This window comes from Fomitiporia mediterranea (genome assembly GCF_000271605.1).
Source record: "Fomitiporia mediterranea MF3/22 unplaced genomic scaffold FOMMEscaffold_8, whole genome shotgun sequence".
NCBI lineage: Eukaryota > Fungi > Basidiomycota > Agaricomycetes > Hymenochaetales > Hymenochaetaceae > Fomitiporia > Fomitiporia mediterranea.
In genome coordinates this window covers 2,779,129-2,801,134 of record NW_006760393.1, presented here as the reverse complement: position 1 = coordinate 2,801,134, position 22,006 = coordinate 2,779,129, and the positions used below count along the sequence as shown (strand labels likewise).

General features: G+C 48.7%; 6 protein-coding genes across 6 annotated transcripts; 4 read left to right on the top strand and 2 right to left on the bottom strand.

The window, feature by feature from the left end:
- Window positions 1-1,264: 1,264 nt before the first annotated feature.
- Window positions 1,265-3,347, top strand: FOMMEDRAFT_126683 (uncharacterized protein; the record flags this gene model as incomplete). The annotated part of the gene is made up of 8 exons (XM_007268833.1): window positions 1,265-1,547; window positions 1,620-1,705; window positions 1,757-1,834; window positions 1,892-2,013; window positions 2,065-2,176; window positions 2,232-2,603; window positions 2,659-3,134; window positions 3,194-3,347. Coding segments are annotated over 8 exons (1,616 nt in total), but the record flags the coding sequence as incomplete, so codon positions are not given.
- Window positions 3,348-3,404: 57 nt separating this feature from the next.
- On the bottom strand, window positions 3,405-5,224 carry FOMMEDRAFT_88468 (uncharacterized protein; the record flags this gene model as incomplete). Its single annotated transcript, XM_007268832.1, has 9 exons — window positions 3,405-3,781; window positions 3,840-3,991; window positions 4,050-4,133; window positions 4,186-4,339; window positions 4,397-4,515; window positions 4,570-4,684; window positions 4,734-4,821; window positions 4,877-4,953; window positions 5,008-5,224. 9 exons carry the CDS (start codon window positions 5,222-5,224, stop codon window positions 3,405-3,407), a joined length of 1,383 nt encoding a protein of 460 aa, XP_007268894.1.
- A 1,363-nt stretch (window positions 5,225-6,587) lies between these two features.
- Window positions 6,588-11,190, top strand: FOMMEDRAFT_126677 (uncharacterized protein; the record flags this gene model as incomplete). The annotated part of the gene is made up of 13 exons (XM_007268831.1): window positions 6,588-6,738; window positions 6,787-6,887; window positions 6,927-7,364; window positions 7,417-8,367; window positions 8,420-8,624; window positions 8,676-9,617; window positions 9,669-10,099; window positions 10,158-10,310; window positions 10,368-10,652; window positions 10,703-10,816; window positions 10,868-10,995; window positions 11,055-11,099; window positions 11,150-11,190. 13 exons carry the CDS (start codon window positions 6,588-6,590, stop codon window positions 11,187-11,189), a joined length of 3,984 nt encoding a protein of 1,327 aa, XP_007268893.1.
- A 201-nt stretch (window positions 11,191-11,391) lies between these two features.
- FOMMEDRAFT_21970 (uncharacterized protein) lies at window positions 11,392-13,729 on the top strand. The gene is made up of 6 exons (XM_007268830.1): window positions 11,392-11,489; window positions 11,557-11,650; window positions 11,712-12,303; window positions 12,371-12,556; window positions 12,613-13,585; window positions 13,637-13,729. The coding sequence occupies exon 5, from the start codon at window positions 13,005-13,007 to the stop codon at window positions 13,569-13,571; it is 567 nt and encodes a 188-aa protein (XP_007268892.1). The 5' UTR covers window positions 11,392-11,489; window positions 11,557-11,650; window positions 11,712-12,303; window positions 12,371-12,556; window positions 12,613-13,004; the 3' UTR covers window positions 13,572-13,585; window positions 13,637-13,729.
- Window positions 13,730-13,986: 257 nt separating this feature from the next.
- On the top strand, window positions 13,987-17,725 carry FOMMEDRAFT_21968 (uncharacterized protein). The gene is made up of 2 exons (XM_007268829.1): window positions 13,987-14,339; window positions 14,391-17,725. The coding sequence occupies exons 1-2, from the start codon at window positions 14,096-14,098 to the stop codon at window positions 17,681-17,683; spliced, it is 3,537 nt and encodes a 1,178-aa protein (XP_007268891.1). The 5' UTR covers window positions 13,987-14,095; the 3' UTR covers window positions 17,684-17,725.
- Window positions 17,726-17,793: 68 nt separating this feature from the next.
- FOMMEDRAFT_142187 (uncharacterized protein) lies at window positions 17,794-20,307 on the bottom strand. The gene is made up of 9 exons (XM_007268828.1): window positions 20,030-20,307; window positions 19,907-19,970; window positions 19,767-19,843; window positions 19,518-19,704; window positions 18,776-19,404; window positions 18,545-18,733; window positions 18,364-18,482; window positions 18,239-18,291; window positions 17,794-18,178 (listed from the first exon to the last, which is right to left on the bottom strand). Exons 1-9 carry the CDS (start codon window positions 20,143-20,145, stop codon window positions 18,095-18,097), a joined length of 1,518 nt encoding a protein of 505 aa, XP_007268890.1. The 5' UTR covers window positions 20,146-20,307; the 3' UTR covers window positions 17,794-18,094.
- Window positions 20,308-22,006: the final 1,699 nt, after the last annotated feature.

Below are 22,006 nucleotides of genomic sequence, written 5' to 3'. Positions count from 1 at the left end.
ATGTCCCATCGATTGACTCAAATTCCTCAGCGAGAAGCTGCGTTACTTGATTAAGCCGGGCTAATATCATTACTTGCCAGATAGTTTGGGCCTCCCTTAATGCCGTGTACATAAGTGACTCTTCACCAGCGCTTCGCAGACGTAACTCAACGACAGTACCGTAAAATGGGAACAACTGAGGCTCGCTATCGCATGAAAAAATGGAAGTAGTTGTCCTTCCTTCGTATTATAAAAATGCCGCGCGGCATCGGGAGCTCCGCCACAGCATGCTGACTTCTACTCCTAAGAGTACAAGGTAAGATGTATAGACTCCCATCGATAGACAGTCACTTGTAATTTGAAAGTTACCTGTAGCTGATCCTGTCTGGACGCTTTAACATCGGCAGTATGCATACCACAGAGGAACGGACCCAACATTAGTGCAGAGTGTTTAAGTCTGCTGAGAATCAGGAATATTGGAAGATGGATCATTGCCAAATTACTTTATACATCCCCACACGAATTGTTCTTTCTTCGTAAGATACTGTCTTGTGAGGGACTTCCTTTGACGCCACAGGGCACTGCATTCCCAAGGTGCGGTTCGATTTATGCTTTGCGCCTGCGACCAGAAACACGGCTAGAATTCTTCAAGAGGCGTTACGACATTCTCTTCTTTTTCTGGAAAAAATATTCCTGGTTTGCAGATGACTTCAATCTAACTTTTATCCTCGCATTCCTCGGTCTCATAACAATTTAGGGGTTTGTAGAAGTCTGGAAGACGTATATTTTTTACCTGTATTGGCCACGTACATTAGAAGCAGAGTCAGGGAGACGTAAATGTTTATAGTTATCGGTAGAATGGCAGAGGCGTGCTCAGCAAATTTGTGTCTAAGCAGTGTAGCAATATGCTGCGTAGCGGTGCTTACGTCACTGATTCAAAAGTCAATGGTGGTCACGACTCACTAGTGAATATATGAATATGATTTTTTTTCTCAGATCTGGGCCCGATAGTCTGTAAATTGCCTTCGCACAGATTGAGGGATAAAGAGATATATTTAAATAGGTGGTAAGTATAGACAGATTTCTCGAGAGACGATTGCGGTAAAACGATTATTATTGTCAACTGAATTGTAATTTGTTTCCTCAAACTGTGGCTGCAAAGAATGATCAGCTGTGACAGAAACGGAATGCCGATCTTCAAACGTCACGCCTCTCCTTCATACTACCACAACCAGTGAACACTATTTCACTCAACTCTCGCAAGCTCAAAAATTTCCAGCAAGAAAAATGTCTGCTGGAGCGTCAGCAGCAGATGTTCGGAGTATACTCTCCATTCCAGGTCCCTCTGGCTCACAGACACCAAACGCTTCCGCGTCGATCTCAGCATCCACACCAGCAGGCATAATATCTAGCGTAAACAAAGCGCGTAAACCCAAACCGGATGGAATATCCCGTGAACTGTTTGCACTTATTGGTACGGCTGTACCAACGTTGAATGCACAACTTGCGAAACCAAAGTTCAAACCGAAGCCAAAGGCACTGTCAGGTGGAGGAAAGGCTACAAAATGGTATGTATATTGCTGTCACCTGTTGTATTTACTTCTTTTCACTTATGATGTCCTGTTGCGTTCTGCCTTAAGGGAATGGCGCGAATTCACGAATTTTGCTCGGAAAGATTCGTTAAAACTGAGTCATTGGGCGAAAGCTTCTGCAGATCCTCAAGCATGTGAGTACAGTTTTGCTGGTGCATTGTTAACAAGCTAATACGGTTTCAAAGTTTATCCATTCGCAAAATATGACATTAAGCCTCAGTCTTTCACCTACTCACATGATGAATACACGAACCTTTTGGAAGGTACGCACTTAAGTGTCTATATTAAAGGATATCACAGGGTTTGACGATGACGAGCAGAGGAAGGTTGGACGAAAGAAGAGACCGACTACCTATTTAACATTGTCCAAGAATATGAACTTCGCTTCTTCGTGATCGCAGACAGATACGACTTTCCAGGAGGTCCACCCAGGACTATTGATGTACGTACAGCTTCTTGTCTATCTGGTTGCTTGTCCTAACGAATACTACAGGATATAAAGGATAGATACTACGGTGTATGCCGAAGGCTAATCCGCAATCGTCCTTGGCCTGGAGATGAGGCGGGTAAAGCTCAGGCTGTCGCAAGTTACTCTTTTGACAAAGGTAGACTTATTGTCCAATGAAGTAATATATTTCTTACAGCTGTCTTATTTTTTAGAACGCGAATTAAATCGCAAGTCCTACATCGCCTCACTTGAGAATCGCACAGCCGAGGAAATCATAGAAGAGGAAGCACTCTTCTTAGAACTCAAGCGCCTCGAGCAATCAGAGAGGAACTTTGCCCGAGATCGTGATGAGCTTCTACGTGTATTTGAGGGCATTGAGAGTGGTCTGCAATCGGTCACGGCGCAGAGTGCGATAGATGAGGAAGAATATGCCATGATGATTGGGGACGGGAAGAATGCGAATAACAAGAAACGTAAGGGTGGTATGGACGTGGATAGTCCTGTCAGCTCAGGCCCTGGTATGGGTGGTGCTATTCCTACGACACCTGTGCGGAAGGTCCGAAGTGCGAAGGAAATCGCTCATGGTGTGTATCGTTTCCATTATGTAGCCCTGCTGTCTGCTAACCTCACTGTCTTCAGACGCGATGCACTGCATTCATCGGATGGACACTCCTGCAAACCCCGCAGCAACCACAAAAGCTGCTCATCAACCCGTTTACCTGCGTTCATACAAGATTCCGACAGTACGCTCTGCACAGCAGCAGCGCGTTGGACAAGTATTCAGCGAGCTCGGCCTACGTCACGACCGTCTCGTGATGCCAACATTAGAAAACTGTGCTCAGCTTGAACAGCTAGTCAACGCTGCATGTGCACTTGTAGACACGAAGAAGACTGTAGATCGTGTGGAACAGGAGATACGCGTTTTGCAAGCGCGACTCGCTGAGAAGGAAGGAACTAATGGGAATAATGAAAATGGTGGTAGTGGAGGGAATGGAAATGGAAATAGGATGGATGTAGATGAGAATGATGGAGATGACCCGGATGCGGATGCAGATGGTGAGACGGATAGAGCGGTGAGTCTTGCACCGAGTGCTAGGAGCTCAGTTCGGAAAGGCGTAAGTCTAGGTTTCTCTTATTAGTTTGCTTCCAAGCTAATAAAAGTTGTTTTTATCAGATGAAGCGTTCCGGATCTGTGTCCTCCATAGGATCTAGTACAACAACGGCAACTCGTGCACCCAGTAGAAAGCGTCAACGATCTTAGTTTATTTTTACCATGCCATATGGGATAAGGCATGATATACTTTTGTCCCTGTGTACTTCGCGCCTTTTTCACTTTACGATTTACAACAATTGTATTACACTAACCCGTACATATAAAACTGGTTCTAATCACTACGAGAAGAATCGTCTTTACTGTCTGACGAAGAGGAGCTGTCACTGGAAAATTCGTCATCCTTTGACCCTTGTCCAGCTGCTTCAGTAGGGACCGCCTGGAGAGGTCCTGGATGAGGATGGGATTCTTGTGTAAAGTTACCGATTTGAGGTTGCGGCTGGTTAGTGTCATTAGGCCCTCCAGCGAATGCCACAGCGGGCATATCACTCAAGCCAGTGGCACCCGTCGGCGGAAAAGTATCTTCAATAGCTACATCCGATGCTGTTGCATCAGCGGGTACTTCTCGGGCGCTCCTTACACGGCTTCGTGCGGGAGGTGGATTTGGCGGTGGTGGGTGTGACTTTTTAACACGGAGAATGTCCATGATTTCTGGTTGTGTCGTAGTCAGAACTTTGCGACATATAACTGAGAGCGTTCGCTTGCATACCTTGGTGCGACATTTCCTCATGGCCGCGAACACTACGCTTGAGCGTCATCCAGCGGCGTTGTAAGGTGTGTGCGCTCCATAAGTTCCAATCGTCGTCGACAAGGAGCTTCCAGTCGATCTCAGAGTCGTCGTTGACATTCAAGGAAGCAATTCTATCATCGGAGTTGAGCTGGAGCTGCATTAGTATGTATATAGAATGGGAGTACGTACTTATGTACAAGAATGTACGCGTCCTGTTGGCTCCACCGAGGTTTTTGGCCGTCATTTTTGACAGTCTTACTTAGGGAGTCGGTCCTGCAACCATATGAGAAATAGACTCTGATGGATTTAACTTCGTAAGTCGTACCATTTAATACGGCACTGATGTCGACCACGAGTATTTCCCATCCTTACCGCGACCTGAGTCCAGAAAACATCCAAATCAGGGTTTCTACCCTGTGCAGTCGTCAGTTCCAGGACAATCTGCGTCAAGCGTTCCTCCTCTTCCTTCGTCCATGCACCTTTTCACATACTTAAGCTGATTGTCGGGACGTGGCAGAATACAAACAAAAGCTTACCGAAAATACGGCCCTCGCGATTATTAATATGATTTCTCCAGCGATCACGACAATCGCTAGCCATGCGACCAACGCGCTCGCTGACCTTCTCCCAAGTTTGGCCGAGTTCGATAACGGCCCTAAGATGGTGCTGTCAAACAACATTCCTGTAGAAAATGGAGAGGACGGCGTACTGTCTAAGGACATCGTCTTCGGCGGGCATCCACTTCCCTTGTTGCTTCAACGGATGGAATGCCCGGCGGACATGATGGTAGACTGCAACGACGGGTCGTAAAGGGACTTGTGCGGCTGAAAACTAACATGAGTCCATGAACCGAACCGTTAGAACGACACGCACTGATTTCAAACCAAAATGCGTTATCTTTGCTCTTTTGGCCCTTTGCAAAGATCAACTCTTTCAATTGTTCTGGCGATAGGCCGTTCCGCTGGTTTAGCGGAGATAAGAAATCATACACCAGTAAAAATGGGAACCGCGCTTACTATACGATAAGTTTCAATGGCATTTTTAAGGAGAATCTCTTCTGAAGTCGAGAATTTGCCTTTCTTGTATTCGAGACCTAGCGAGCCGAGGTTTGTCAGAATACAGATAACGACTCAAGTTAACTACGGACCAATGGTTTTTGCTAGTTCGTTCAGCTTATTCGCAGAAAGCCACTTGTTCGCAAGTAAATGCGAATGATCTTCATTCATTATATGCGGCACTGATGTAGGCGTCACTTTCCGAGCCGTGGTCGTCTTCACTGGGTTTCGTGACGGTTGACCTAGGATTGCAGACGACGATACAGGTAGCTGGCCGTAATCGTTACTAATGCCAGAATCTCCCGTCATTGGGGGATTTTGAGACACCAAGCCATGGTCGTATGCAAGACGTGATTGCATGAGGTGATGTAAATTGTTCATGCCAGATGGGCCAGGAGCTGGTTGACCTGGAAGTGGGATGACGTTTGTTCCAGCATCACCAAGTGCCTGCAGTGCGTCGGCAAGTCTTGCGACATCAAGGCCCTGTAAAGCTCGAGCAAGATCTTCACCGGAGAAGGATGCCACTGGACCTTCAAGACCAGGCGGGACATTCTGGTAGACCGTATTGTCGAAGGGCGGTCCATGATGTGCATAATCCACAGGTTGCGGATGGTCTTGAGCAACGGGACCAGCAGCGGCAGCCACGACGGCGGAAAGGAATGCAGTTGAATTTGCAGTATTCTCTTTCTCCAAGCTTGTGAGTGCCGGGTCGATCGATGTACTGGATGTCGCTGGTTCATCGCGTTGCTTCCCCCTGCGATCTTCCTTCCTCTTTTTCTTCTTCTTTTTGCGCTCTGGAGAAGTCGATGCTGTGTCGTCTACGGCCACGACCTGCTCTGAAGCACCGGGAGCAACTGGTAAATCCCTATATTCATTATCTGAAGTGCGTTTCTTCCTTTGGCGTTCTAATTCGTTCGATGTGTGCTTGTCCAGAGGCACGATAGCACTATCAACATCTGGAACATCTGCTAAATCCCCGTCCTTTCTCTTCCGTTTTGTCTTCGGTGTTGCGTCAGCATTGACAGTCTGATTTACGATGGTGTCTGCGTCAGACTTGCGAGCCATACGAGGATTGAAGGCGACTTTAGGGCAGGAACTAACATCGGCAACGAAAATTGGTCATTCGGGTTGGCGCCTCTAACGTACAGAACGAGTATTCGGTTCCCACGTTCAACAGCACGATATAACCTTACTTAAACTTAAACAAGGTTTATTCTTAATTGCTAACTAACTAAATGATCTTTCATTAAATGAACAATGGGTTATATGCTATATCGAAAATGTGATCTGACACTTGACCAGGTTAATTTGGGCTGTCGAGGATACGACCAGTAAATTTCCTTTCATTCCGGGTTCCAGCTGAATCGATATGCCTTGTGCCTCATATATGCTTCAAGCCAAACCGCCTTTTCAGCTGCTCATTTTCACACACCAGACTGTTAAGTTTGGTTTTAGCATTGAAGCCCCGCAGAGCTTGACGAGATGATATGCAGTAGCAGCCGTGGGAGTACTTGACTATTTCTGAGCTTACACGATCACGTGTACTTCGGTTGTTGTCCCGCCTCGTGTTCCTTTGGTGTTCCATTGACGGCATTTCGGTCTCCAGGAGGCTCACTCCGTTTCAACAACGTCGGTTGCGGCGGCGGCTCTGTCGATTACTTCCAACCCGACAATGCCCCTTAACCCCTCGCCGCGGAAGGTAGTCCCGCTTAATTCTGGCGACGATGGGCCGTCCCGCAGACCAGCTCCGACGCTCACTCTGCGCGCTTTCTTTTGTGGTGTAGTCGTCGAAGGACCAGATGATGCTAACGATCTCCCTGAAGGTGAGCTTTGAGACTCATCCGAGTGACTCCGGTCTCAACTACGTAAAGACGTCAAGGACCTCGTCTCGTCGCTTGGCGAAAGAATGCCGTCAGATAGGGTAGACGAGGAAGCCCCTCAGACCCCTGCAAGCTCTGCTCAAGTGAGTCCTGTTACAAAAGCTACCACTCACTGACTCACATCATGCTAGCCCGGTGAACAAAGCCGGCCTCGTGCTCTTACAAACACCAGTGCTCTCGCCGATCTTATCAACGAGCTAGTCAGCACCGAGCGGAACTATGTCCAGCGTCTTCGCATGCTAAAGAACTCGTATGCAGACCCCCTACGGTCTTATGCACGTAGCAAGGATACCGCCATAATAGCCGCATACGAAGCTAAAATCCTCTTTGGTAACATCGACCAACTAGTGCCTATTAATGAAGCGTTCCTTCAAGACCTTGAGCGGATGGCATCTCCAAACGGTTTACAGACCGTCGGCGGTGTTAGCGATGTAGCTCTATACCACTTCAAAGAACTCCGAGCCTTTGAATGTTATAAGCAATACTATGCAAAAAGGGAGGAGGCTCAGGCTATTTTCAAGCGAGAAATGGCAAAGAAGTCATCCACCGGTTTTGCAGCGTTTGTTGAGGTGAATGTGTGAGCTCTTCATATCGTTGTTCCGTATCTCATGAATTTTCAAGCGTATAAAATACTCGACCAACGACGCAAAGAATCGAGTTGGCTTGCGGGAATTGCTCATGGAACCTGTTCAACGGATACCTCGTTACACTCTTCTCTTCCGATCAATGATAAAGTTAATGGGAGCCTCTGATCCGCAGCGCGCAAAGCTCATGGAGGCGGATGAAATTGCTAGTCGCATAGCACTAGCTGAAACTGACAGCCATACGCGTCTAGCAGCGACATTGAACTGCCTTGCCCTTTCCATTGATGGATTTCCGCCCGCTTTAATCTCGAGCAATAGACGCTTCATTGACTGCATTGACGTTGTTGACAATCTTTCGGATGCCGCTGGTCTGAGCTCCTCTGGTAGCTTTCCTTCAAACACTTCTAGTAATTCTACACCGATAAGCTCATCCAATGCTGCGGCATCTTTACATTGCACCCTCTTTCTTTTTGATGACAAGCTCATGATTGTCAAACGTCCCGGAACAGATAAACCAGGTCGCTCACTCGCCTGTTTGGATGACGTTGAACGTCTGGCCAGTGGCGGTGGTATTGTCTCTGGTCGCGGACGTGGTATCGCGAGTAGGCTTCGCAGTGTTATGACCTGCAAAGGAGTCGTAGATATAACTGACGTGAGCGTTACGGACATAAGTGGAGCTGATATGCATCTATATCTCGAAAGCCCTCCTCTTGATCAGACAGACCGCTGGGCAGGACGTCCATTTCGAGTATTCTCGACTGTGTTGCCTGGAACAAGTTATGTGGATACGGGACGTTTGGAGAGGGAGAAGAAGCGGTTTTTAGAAAACTTATGGCGCGTGCAGGCTCGTTATCGGACAAAGCATGGCCAGAGCGTTGCTCTCCGTGCGGAGGACCAAGAGGTAGAATCGCGAGGCGGAAAAATCACTGTGGCACGAACGTACTTCAATGTCTACCAGCGTACAAGGTTTCTCACGGAAGCCAAGAAGGTGGGTATTATCAGCCATTCCAAGCGACAGTTTATTGATTGAAGAATTGTAGACGAAAATCGTTTTGCACATCGATTCACTTGGGGATGCGGATCCGCTGCTATTTGGCATGGATGGGCCTCCATACGTTGTAATTCGAGTAAGGCCTATACCAGGAGACCTCTGCCGGTATTCGGTACTTTCCTGCGATCCCGATGAAGAGCCCGACGAGGATGTCGTTCAGTCAGCCCGTATCCCCTCGCGAGTAATTCAAACGAGTACGTCTTCTTCTGACCTATATCTCACTTCACTGCCTCACCTGTCCCTAGTCCACCAGTATGGATTATTTAAGTTCAAGACCGACAATCCTTCGCGGCCTGCGACTCCCTCTGGCGGCAATCGCTCCCGAGCGCATATCTTCGGACTGGATGTAATCTCCCGCAACCTTTTCGGTACTTCGAGAAGCAAAGACTCCTCGAATGACTCGATGAGCAGACACCGACGTTCAAAGTCGGCCCTAAGCCGTTCTTCAACGCTCGGTACGGACTCAACTGGAACGGTTGCCACGGCCGACAGTTCAACCCGATTCTCTCACCGGACAACTTCAACATTAGCGACGTCGGTATCGTCTTTCGCTGTTGATGATAGTTCTCTCAACAAGAGGAACTCACGGTCAAGGAAACTCGTCAAGCGAAACAGATCACGCTCTCCCGCAACTACTCTTGCCGATGATGACGAATATTTGTCAGAGAACGAGCCGGGCAATGAATCTCTGACTCGTAGAAGAGCGCGTTCAATGTCGGAGATGAGGTCCAATGCCAGCATAGAGTACAGTGATCACGAAGATGCAGATACGACAATGCTAGACTTCCGGGAAAGAGGTCGTGTGACAGAGTCGGAAATGGATTTGTCGATGCGTCTTGAGCTAGCGCGTCGTAATAGCCGAAATCAGCATGGACGGATAATCACGCACGATCTCATGGATATCCCGGTTGAAGAAGTGATCTATGAGGAAGAGCCACCACTACCAACTACCCGACCCGTTTCTCGTGCGTCGCGTCGCTTGAATTCAGTGAGCGACCATGGTCGTCGCAGTCGTAGTCGACAATCCACGTCTCCTCAACTCACAGCACGCTCCGTAACACCGACTCCAGGTCCCGGTTACGAATCACCTCGAAAAGGTCGTGCGGAATCATTCACTTCTAATCGAGAACGTCGCCCCATTGGCCCTCGAGCTCCCTCGCCCTCACCATTCGCCCCGACCAGTCCGAGTATGAATGCCATGCAAATAGATATTGAAGGCGCCTTGGAGTCAACCTTAGCTCGTATGTCTCCTGAACGTCCACGAACTCCTGAGGACGAAGAATTGTTGGAGAACACGTTTGATGACCAAGAGATGTTCACTTCTACGATGATACACGAGGCTACTTCTCGCATTCCGCGCAGTAATCGTCAACCATACGTACCACTACAATCGACTCCCAAGGGAAAGTCAACTAATGCCACTGATGAGACCCCTGGAATAGTACCACTGTCAATCAAGAAGAAAGCTCTGCCCACACCATCGGCAAGAAGGCCGTTTGTTAAAGATTCACCCTTGACGAACCCAAACTCGAGGATCGGAGATAATCATGCCGCACTTCAACGGATGGACTCATGCAATTCAGTTTCTGAGGCCGACGTCTCCTCTATGAAGGAGGACCTTGCGTTTTCGCGGGATTTGGTTCGTGTTGCGGAGACAACTCGCGAAGACGTAAGTTCTTTTTATTATTCGCACCATCCCTACTAACTGATAATGGCTGTATACTCAGCTCGAATCATCCCATCGTGCTCTGAAACGAATCAAGCTAGAGGTGAACGCTCTTCCTGCGCGTATAACTCAAGACAGTCCTAAGGCTCCAGACCTACGGTCAAAAACCCCTTCTCGTGGCTTGGTTCCCACTTCGTCAAGGACAAATGCTGTGGTATGTTTTCTCATCTAATACCTTGAGAATTGGTAATGATTTTTTGATGATTAATAGACCAAGGAAGCCGAAGCACGTATGGAAGAAATGTTTTCGATGATTGGACAACGAAAAGGTGGATTGGTTGCACCCCGTGCTGTTCGCGCAAACACCATCGGCGAGAGCAATTCAAGCGGGTCGCAAAGGTCGATCAGTAGTTCAGCTGATGCCTCGGAAATTCGGAACTATTTAAAAGCACTGGATGAAATTGTATCAGATGCCGAAAGTGACTTGGGCCGGACGGTAGGCAATTATGCCAAGGTAGAGGACGGAATAAATCGCCTGGTCTCGAGCTTGCAAGATGTAAGTATCTAAGTCGTTCCATGCACCCCTTAGCTAACTGTTACTCCAAGCGCACCAAAAATCTCGAGAACACGTCCTTGACGTTAAAGAGAGCGAAACGACAGTGCGAGCTTCTGAAAGAATTATTGTCGAACGCAACGGCGGAGAACGAGATACTGTATGGAGTACGTAATTTATTCATCTTTCCTTTGAGTGACATACTAAAGGTATCGTAGTCATTTAATGAGGAGCTAGAAGGGATGTTCCAGGACGTGACCTTGCCTGCTGATGAGGCTTGGGTGGCTATGACTGCCGATCTCAGCGAGACTAAAAAGGAAAGATTCCGCCTTTCCAAAGAAAACAAGTACGGTGATGTTCAAGTAACCTCTATCATTGAAATACTGAAAGTTTCATAACATTAAGCGACCTGAAGCGGCAATTACGGGAGACCGAACTGCAACGAGACGAGTGAGTGATTTATTACCGGTTCTTGATGTGACGTGCTTATTTCATTCCAGATGGGCTGCACTGTTGCGGCATCATGGACTCATTCCTTGACAACACCACACGCTCTTTACTTATTGCTTTATCATCGAGTGTTTGTTGTATGAAACTAATGTACCTCGTGTCTGTCATCACTAGTTCACTTACCTCTTACGTATATCTTAACATCACAGTTGACCTGTCATGCCTTTGTTTGCAATATTAGTGTGAATCGTTCTAACCTTTATTAAAATTAAAATTAAATAAATTTAAACCCGACTTTCGCTTGTTACCTTAACAGCTACACGGCAGTGTATTACGTTGTCCTATTTCAAACATTGGCCAAAACTCAGGTTCACTGAGAACAAAGAATACCTGGTAAAGAAAAGCGTTTTTGTCCTTCATTACAACCATTCAGACTAGTGTAGAAGCGGTGACGTACATTGTGGACCACCAGGCTCGAGGAAAAGCGTTTGAGCAGTGCAGACCCTTCTCCGTAGTCTTTTTATCGATGCAATCGGGTCCTTTGCTGTTTCCTGCGAACACCGCATCATATTCAACTCCGATCAAGAGAAGTGCGGCCTTGAAATATCTCACTTCACCTTCCATTCTGCAATTGTATCCAGCGCTCGCACACCAACTAGTTGTTTGATAGGGTGACTCGATGCTTTGATCCTAGTAGCTGAACATGGAAAGTGATAACCAAGTCGCGGTTGGAACTTGGTGGGTCCGCGTTGATCCTCTGTTTCTCCATCATCGCGTGCATGAGAGCAGGATAAGACGTTCTGATGCCCGTTCTTACTTCGTTGGGTAACTATATCTACGTTTGGATAGTTCTGTCGCGGCCCGCTCGAGTCAGGAGGAGGTACGTATGCGCTCGGTTCCACGTTCCTTGCCCAAGCACTCATATCCCCCAACGCATCACCAATAGCCATGCTCCTCTGAGCATCCAGAAAGAGTTATATTGCGAGACGCACTTACGCAACAATTTGTTATTCACCATTCTGGCCCTTTGTCTCGTCAGAATGCCGCCCCTGTGCTTTAGTCCGCCGGTGCAAGCGCCGTTGCGTCGGCATTGAGACATGTGCTTCGATTGCATTTCTCGCGCCCTCACTGCCTCTGGCCCCCGAGGATTTGTACCCCGCCTTCTCTGAAGAACAGGATGGCCACCAGTTCCATCCCTCTCCCTCTATTGTAGACATAGGTCGGGTGTAAGATTTAAAGGACGCGTGTGCATTGCAACAAAATCCACTTACCTTGTCCTCACCCTAGCCTCAACTCACACCGAGAATCATCTTCAAGATGCAAGAACCCTCCGAACAGCACGAAGACACAACGTCGATGACTGTGAAGAAGACACCAAATGCCTACATCCTGTTCCAGAATGCAGTCCGTGGTGAAGTGATGTATCAACTGCAAGAACTCGGACACAGTACTGCCAACTTCATGAAGATAGTTAGTGAGAGATGGAGGAAACTAACAGAAGAAGAGAAAGAACCTTTTTATGCGGAGGCCGGAAGACTGCGTGCTGTACGGGAAGAGCGATATCCTGGTGTCAAATCCGAGTACAAGCACAAGAACAAGGCAAAGAAGAAGGGACCGGTATCCGAGGCAACCAGCAGCCGCGACACTCATAAGTCTGGGAACGAGTTCCAGTTTCAATCTGCCAACAATCCTCAAGATGCCCAGGTGGTGAGTTGGTGAAATCCGTTGTATGGACGTGAATGGCATTTGACGTCAAATAAGTCTGGAAGGCAGCCAGGTGTTGAAGTCGGAACCCCTGTATATGATCAGATCAAGTGGGAGCGCATTCAAGTCGACCAACTCCATGATCCAACAACCTGGCATCTAGAGAAGTCGTTGAAGGTCCCAGCGGAAGCGCCGCCTGAGATGTATACTGTCTTTGACACAAACGCGACGCAGATCCCATCAGAGGCTTCGAGTAGTACGCAGAACACATGCCTTCTCGATCCGCTTGATTTCCCTTGGATCGATCCAAGCCAGAATACCCCATATGTGCCTCAGCTACAAGAGGAGGTGGCTTCCCCAGCTAATCTGACGGCAAGCCCATTCGCATATTCGGAAAGTTCGCTATCAGACTTCTCGACTCCGTCGACGGCGTTAATACCCACGCCAGGATCCGAATCTTTCGAGGCTCCCCTCCCGCAAGCTGAGGTCTCATGGCCGATGGATGAAGGAAATCCTCAGATGGATTTGGCATTTGACAACCCGACCATGCCATCGTCCTCAACGGTTGAGATGAATGAGTTCCCACCATTGTTCTTGCCTTTCGACTTCAACGAGCCTTCCTTGTTTCCGTATGGAGACGCCCAGATGCAACTCAATTTCAACACGGGACAGTATCAAGTCGATGGGAGTCTGGCCGGTGGCACTCCGAGCATGGATTTACCACCAGAATTCTACTTTGAGGAATGGATGAACTTTCCCCAATTCTAAGCCATGGGGTTTATCTATCATTATAAAGTGCCTTCTCCAGACTAGAGATAGACGCATGGACTTACCCAAACCCCCACTCCGTCGCTTTTCGATTCTATGCATTTCTTTCTTTTCTCGTTTGAGTTCTGTATGCATTCCCTGGATACCTTGTTTTTGCTTTGGGTTTGCCCGTCTCTCGTGGTAGATTTGTCCTATAAACAATATCGCAACGTTATATATTACCTCTGTAAATGCCTGTGCGTATCCGTGCCCGAGTGTCCTGCCGGTCTCGATAACTATGACTCTGGGAGTTGCAGCTACAGAAGACGGGATTCTGTACGGCTGACATCTCGATTACGTAATTGTAAACACGGAACGAAAAAGTCAAGCAAATGTGTTTTTGGCCGACTCTACACGCTCGAGTTGAGTCCTCTCCGTCATCGGACTCGCCGTCCAACATCTTTCGTCCTCACTGTCGATGCTGAAAAGCGCTTGTTGTCCTTATAATTGGTCTGGTGCATTGACGAATCAGACGGCAGAAATAAATGCGTTATGCTGCCATCGTCAGCAGCTCAATCCTGTCCACCCGCTCAACGGTCTCTTCTGCAACTGATGTGGTCGTCAAAAGCACTGCTCGCTCGATGATACTACCAGCTGTGAAAATGTATGATGGCTCTGTCAAGTGCTGCTGTCGGAAGGGGAAGTGTAAGGAGCGACCCGAGGTTTCTTCGTATGAAGATTATTGGCACGTCATGCGTGGCATGTCCTATACGGATGGGCATACCTTAGGCAAGTTTTAATGGTGTTTAACCTGGTTTATGTTTATTAATTTTTCAGCAGGGCCCAAAACAATGCCTTTTAGGTGTCATGGACATCTGCGACGCGTTCGGCGGATGTTCGCAAACATAATCACCCATCCCGACGTGTTCCGGACGTCACCGAGTTATACAATGTTCAGTAGAAGCGTTGCTAGTGCAGCATCAATTCCAAAGCGGCAGACGGGGGCGTCACAGAATTCGCACTTAGCTAAATTTCGAGACAGTAATTTTCCTCAAACTCATTCAGACCTCCAGGGGTTATGGACGGACTTCTCTGCACTTATCGAAGAAGGAAATTTGGAACAGCTCGATGCTCGCGAGCTAATTACGCTTGGTGGAATGATTATGAGGGGAACGCTTGCGAGGAGAAGCGTCAAGACAGATTACGTCGAATGGGGTGATCGCCTCGAGAGCGTAGTTCTTGAATTAAAGAGAAGGTCACCTCATATTTCGGAAGCTAGTCCCCAGCTTGACTGCCTCGCAATTACTGCGCAAGCTCTTCGTGGTCAATGCAAAGATGCTTCGGCTACCTTATCGGACGTTTTCCAGAAACAATGCCCTCTGGAACACATACGCTGGATCCTGGATGCTTGCAAGCATGTCCTGCAGTGTCTTTTACGTCAGGGTTCTCCATCTCGGGCTCTCGAGTTTTATCTCGACAATTACATCGTCCTGAAGCGCCTCTTGTCGAAGACTACCGGAGCGGAGTCAAAGATTCGAAGTTATCTCTTTTTCTTCCACGAGCTGTGCGCGATATTCAGAGCCATTGATTCTCCCTCTTCATTTCTCGCAAAGAGAAGGAGTACATGGGACAGAACACGTATACAAAGTTTGGGCGTGCTTATGATACGTATTTATTGTTATGACGGACTTGCGGAGGACGCGCTTGAAGTGTACGAAGAACTTAAACACCATGGTGTACCGGTCTACTATTTTGTGGAGCATTCATTGGTCCGCTCTCTTACGAAAGCACGGCGATTTGAGGGCGCGAATAATCTCTATGTCGACATTGCCCCAAAAGCAGCTGATGAAGCTGAATCTAGGTCGTACGATTCCACTGGTCTTCACCTCTTTGCCCACCAAGGCGACGTTGAGCGTGCGGAGGAGTGTTTCGACCGGTTGCTCGTTCGAGGAGACGTTACACCCCAGGACATAACTCTCATCATGCATGCTAGTGCTGAGCAGGGCAATACGAAGAGAGTCGTGGGACTTTTCGAGAGCTTCTTTGGAAAGCCGGATGACGGATCAGACAAGAGTGAATTCCGCAAGCCGAACGAATATCACTACAGCACAGTGATTCATGCCCATTCGGTACAGGATGACGTGGCCGGGATGAATCAGTGGCTCGGACGAATGCTTGCCAACGGGCTTACCCCTGATCATGCTACATATAATATCGTGCTTAAGGGGATTGCGCAGCGTGATGACTTGGAATCCGTCAATGCACTCCTAGATCAGATGCGCTCTGACGGAGTACAACCGAATATCAATTCGTACACCACCGTCATCACGACTCTTGCCCGACGCCGAGATGTATTGGGAGCTGAGGCTATGTTCAAACGCATGATCCGAGAGGGCATCAGACTTGATCGTATTGCTATCACGACTCTGATGAATGCGCATGTCGAAGCTGGTACATGGAAAGGCGTGATTCGGGTTTTCGACTTCATTAGCGAGTCTCAATTGAAGGACTTGCGACTTGGTGTTGAAGTCTTTAATACGTTGCTGAAAGCATACGTCTTGATTGGTGCTCCATTAGATGTCGTCTTACGGGTCTATCGCCGGATGGAAGCAACAAAACTGAAGCCAGATAATCATACATTCGCGCTGCTGATCATGTCTGCTTGTGATTCTGGACGTATGGACATTGCATCACGACTCTTCGTTGAGATGGAGGGTCTTGAAAAGGACTGGACAACCGCGGTGGAGGTCACGAAAGAGGTACTGACTATTATCATGTCAGCATATCTGCGCCAAGGAAACAGGGGTCAAGCGCGAGTAATCTACGAGGACATGCAGAGGCGTGGTATCAAGACGACAGCATATGCATATGCTACTATTCTTCGCTCATATTCGGACGCGTCTTTTGAGGATAACATGAAGACTGCCCAAGAATTCCTCGACTCGCTTATATCTCAATCAGATGAAGACTTGGACTGGAAGCAACCCTCATCTGGAAGAGAGAGTTCATACGCTTTCGTCTTTGCGCCTCTCATTAATGCATACACGAAGGCTATCAACGTTGAAATGGCCGAACGCCTTTATGAAGAGTTCATGGAGCACAATGAGCAGCCGACCATAGGTATCCTCGCACTTCTGATGGATGCATACCGAAGAGCAGGTGACATCGAAGGAGTACAACGTATCTGGCCACAGATTTACGACTTCGCCGTGAGTCGTACAGATGAAGTAGACACATTGCTTCTCCCAGAAGACAAACAATCTAAGTTCTTCCGAGAACGACGTCGCGGTGACTTACTCTGTATCCCACTCTCGATATATATCGATGCGTTATCTCATGCAGGACAGCACGATGAGATCGCGAAGACATGGAACAAGCTACGTGACTCTGGATTCCAATTCGATTCACATAATTGGAACCACCTAGTTGTTGCCCTTGTACGCGCTGGAGAGACGGCACGTGCGTTCGAAGTAGTCGAGAAAGTCATCCTGCCCTACCAAAGACAATCCCAAGCAATTCTCCGTTCTCGAGCAAAGCATGTCGACTCTCCCTTACTTTTCGACGACGAAAAGGTGCATGCGGAGATGTCCGATGAGCCATTCATCCAGAAGGTGGAGAAATCTGCGCAGAAGAGACCTTCCCTTTTGACGCGCATGCGCCGGAGATTCGCTGGAAGAGCGGAGAAGGAGAGCAATGACCTTGCGCATGAGTTACAGTTGATGCAGCAGATCTCGCCTGAGTGGAACGTTTGGCGGCCTCATGCGGTTACGATGCGGGTGCTTGTTGGTGTTTTGGAGCAGCTTGACTCTGGAAGGTTGATTCATCCCACAAAGCCGAGGCAAGTTCGCCATGGGTCAGATGCTGGTCAAGGGGGAGAAGAAATCCGGGAGGAAGAGGTACAGGAGGAGGAGGAGGAGGAAGAGGAAGAGGAAGAGGAAGAGGATTACGAGCCACCATCACCTGAAGAAGCCACAGCGGCTAGGGACCTGCTCCAACACATTCTACGAGACTACCCACACACAGTCACCACTATCGATGAATGGGAGAGTTACGAGAGGTTCAAAGTAACTAGGGAAAGTAGACGGTTCACCCGCGCTGCAAAGAAAAGTTTACACAAGAGTATACAGGAATAAGTCGGACCGTAACATAGCTAATTATCGCATATTGCTTAATGCACCACTCATCTCGTACATACATATTTCGTCTTCTATCAATTCAATTCGTATCGTTTCGTGTAAATTTGGTTTCATCAACCAAGTCTGAATTTTCCTCTTTTCTTCTGTGTGGTGATTTTGATTTGACGAGTAAGACAAAGTACGAAATGTACATAAGGCGTCGACGCTGAACGCAACAAACTAGACAACCAAATAAACAAGCCGAAACAAGACTATAGGACGCAGCAAACAAAAATGAACCATAAGACAAACAAGAATACGATCTAGCACGAGCAGGAGACCAAGAGAAATTATATGATACAAGCAAGGCGTCAAGAAAACGATAAACAAAGAATCGAAGACCAAGAATTAATAATTCAAAATCTAAGCTTATGACCCATCGGAATTTTCCTCTGAATCTGATTCGTCGCGGCGACGTCGGCGACCAGCCTGACGCGAACCGTGGCGGTTGCGCTGGAAGCAAAAAAGCCAAAATTAGTGACATCCCTTAAAATAAACTCCATTTAGACGTACCAAAGGAAGCTTTTGGCCCTGGTTCCCGAAAGCAATCGATAACGCGGTTGTATCTGAGGTTTTAAAAAAAAGGTTGAAATGAGTTACGATGAATAATTAACGGAAGCAATGATAGAGCGACTTACCTGGAACACCTGGGAAACGCTTGGCAGAATAGACGGTGAATGATTCCGTGAACGTTTGTGCGAGGATTGGTGCGATACCAGTCATCACACGGTTCGCACCAGGTTCAGGCGCCGGATGCCTAAAAGGAAAAGGGTAATGTTCAACTAAGGTATCAATACATATGGTTGAATAGACACATACGCGCCGACATTCATCAGCCGCAGTCGAAGCCTGAAAGTCCCTTCTGTTCGGATTGAGAGGTCTTGGAAAAGGAAGAAAATCCCGGGCTTGCGATGTTCGTCGTTCAATCGTGCCGCGTTTGCGGAAAGAGGACCCACGAGAGTGCGAGTGTATGTGTGCCGAGGCAGCGGTACTGAGGGCGCTGATGGGCTTGGCGATGTTGCATTACCGCTAGCCTTTCCGGAGGACGACTTGTGCTTCGACGAGCTCGGGCCCGCAGACGCGTTGGACCCTGAAGAGGCCGACGGAGCCGACGATTGAGACTGAGATTGTGATTGAGACTGGGAATGATGAGCCGGTGCTGGAGTTGAAGGAGGCAAGGGAGCCGGGGGAGGTGGTTGCGCATATGGGTAATGTGCTGGTGGTGGACCATATGGTTGCATAGCGTATAACGGTCCGCCATCAACAGGCGGCGGTGGCGGGCCATATGGAGTTCCATATGCCGGAGCTGGCGGAGGCGCAGGAGAAGAGGCGGGATACGATGGTCCCTCCGCATCATTCGGACCAGAAGCCGCTGGAGGATCGCCGCGGGAAGGATCATTTTGCCAAGGCGTCTGGGCTGGAGTTCCCATCCTGCTGTGGAACGACTGGATCGGCGGCAGAGGATAGCCCGGATAGCCCGGATGTTGGTAGGGCGGGTAGGGTGGATAGCCCCACGCGGCGTGCTCGGGATAGTGTGGGTACGGAGGGTGGGTGGGATATGGCGGCGCCGCATTTGGATCAGAGGCGCCTGGATGTTGAGCGGGATATCCCGGGTACGCAGATTGGTGTTGTGCATGAGCGTACGCTGCTGCAGGAGGCGGGAGGGCTTGTAAAGAAGGCTACATTTATGCAGACAAGCGATGACGGATTGGGAAATTGGAACATGGAAAAGATTATTCATCTCTTTAGCACGAGAACACTTGAAGCCAAGAACAGCGAAAAGCATTCTCACTTGAGAAGATTGTGGGTCGGGTGCCGAGCTGCCACCACCTGGGCCGTTCCCACGTCGTCGCGGTTTGCTAACATGAGTTGGGATATAGCGATCCGCTGATGACGGGTGCAGGACCAGGTTCATTTCTTGTTTCCCGTCGGCTGACCAAAGGTCCACTGTGACCACAAAAAATGCGACATCTAAATCGCTGGTAGAGGCATGAGACGTGAGAACGAGCCAAAAATACAACACGTAGGGAACAACACGTACTCTACGTCGACTATACTATTGTCCTCTCGGCGGACTGTCATTTTCGCTACGGCGGCAGGAGCTAACGGTCGACGATCCTGCAAAGGTAAATTGAGACATAAATTAAACCAGGAAGGCAGGTGATGACAGCTCAAACGGACTTTATCACCAAACCCGCACATTCGGGCCCTGATCGGATGTTGGATGACCTCGAGCGAGTAATGCCTGTCAACAAGCGGTTGGGCGACCCATCCGACTGGTATAACTAATGGCAGAACGCATACTTGTCATTGTACCATGCACCCCAGTGTTCGAAACCTTCGCCTTGGACAGGACACGAGTCCTTGCGGAAGGTCGTCGCTGACGAGCTTGCACGCCGTGCATTGGTTACTTGAATCATCTCCGCGTGTTGGTCTTGCTGTTGTTGCTCTTGGTCCTGATCTTGGTCGGAGTGGACTGGGGTGAATCTGAAGGAGAAGCAGCTGGAGGCCAGGGGAGCAGCGAGCGCGAGCTGGAGGCCACACAGGAGCCGTTGCTGGTCTTATGGGGAGAAGAATGGCGGGTGAGAACACGGAACAGTATATGCCTGCAGGGAGGGGTGGGACCGTTGTTGCGCTTCTCACGTTGCTGGACTGCAAAGGACGGACGAGAAACAGCGGCTAAGCAATCCTCTTCTCTGGGTCGAACCGTAGCAGTGGTAAGCCAATATCACCAAGAACGGATCACAGCCAGCTTCCAGCAACGACTACAGGCAGGCGCTCTTCAGCGACACGCCCAACGATGAGCAAGAAATAATAAAGCAAGAGGTCGACAGTGGGCGTTGGGCAGAAACATGGTGTGAGGCGAGTACCGTCCAAGTGCTGAAGCTCTGTGCCGGCTCGGCAATCAATCCTCTGCCCTAATCGTCCAGATTAGGCAACTACTCTCAGTATTTTCTTTAACATTTAATATCGTCTTCCAGTTCTTTTATGTCGCTCAGTCTGTCGCTTGAACGCCAATAGCTACGACGCTAACCTCGAATACTGGTTTCCGTTCCTATCAGATACCGTGCTATCTTCCCGCTCCCGAAAACCAGAGTCGTGGATGTCCTCCCGCTCGCTCGGGCTCTGCACTATGATCATGAGAGCAACTCGCGACGGCTATGTGACTCCCCCTCTTCCTGGCCTATGACAGCACTCCCCACTTTTATACCTTCCCATCTGAATGAGAAAGTGCGCAACATTGCCCTAACTTCTCGGACCACATCGCCTGACTTCCGCTGTGCCACCTCTTCCGCGACGAGAGAGACTTGGCAGGACAGATGCCCTTGTCCTCCATTTGTAATATGCTGTCTTACACCTGATACTCAAAACGTCGGCCCGTGAGCATAGATAAGGACTTGAACCCCTTACGTCGTTGGAAGCGGACCCAGGCTTAAGACTGGTTCATAGATCCCGCTAGAACTTCCGACAAAACGGAACAGAGTGGATATCCATCAACGCATGGCAGCAAGGTACCGACTCTGCGTTATTAAAGGTTAAAGACTGTATTGTTTCCCCGCCCTTCGCTCTTCTACTAGTCTGGATAAATCCGCCGCTCGTCTCCAACGCACGTCACCTCCCGCATTATAAGCCAACCTAGTCCAATATCGCAGGACATCGAGCTTATTCCCGTCTTCCAACATTCAGTGGCTATCATGACAACTTAATGGTCTTGTGGTTATATTACTCTTCGATTGAACCCGGAGACAATACTGATATCCTCGAATCACCGAATCCATGTCTCTGGTCCGATTTTCGGAGCCGTTTTATTTCGATTGCGTTCGTCGGTAATCAGTGCGACCGAGGATCCACCCATACCCATTCACATGTATCCGTGAGGGTCGTCTCTGTGGCATCCGATCGTCGGCCGAGGCTTTACTGGTGCTAAGCCGCTTTACGGCCAGACTTTCAGCTTCTAAACTCCCAGTATATGTCTGTAACCGGTCCTTTGTTTCTTCTTCACATCTCCTATCTTCAATAGGCTCCCATTGTCTATCTAATGTTATATTATAAGCCAGAACTCTGGTAACAAGAAGATGCACGTCGGACAACAAGAAAGCACTCACGTGTGCCGACATACGCAAGGTTTTCGGTTCCGCGGTAACATACATACAAGGTGATGGAATTCCGGGAACGATAATTGATGATCTTTTTGACCGGCGACCTTTCCGGCAACAGATGAATACACTCTCCTTCCGTCATTTATGTATTGACAGCATAATAATTCGCGGGATTCCCGAA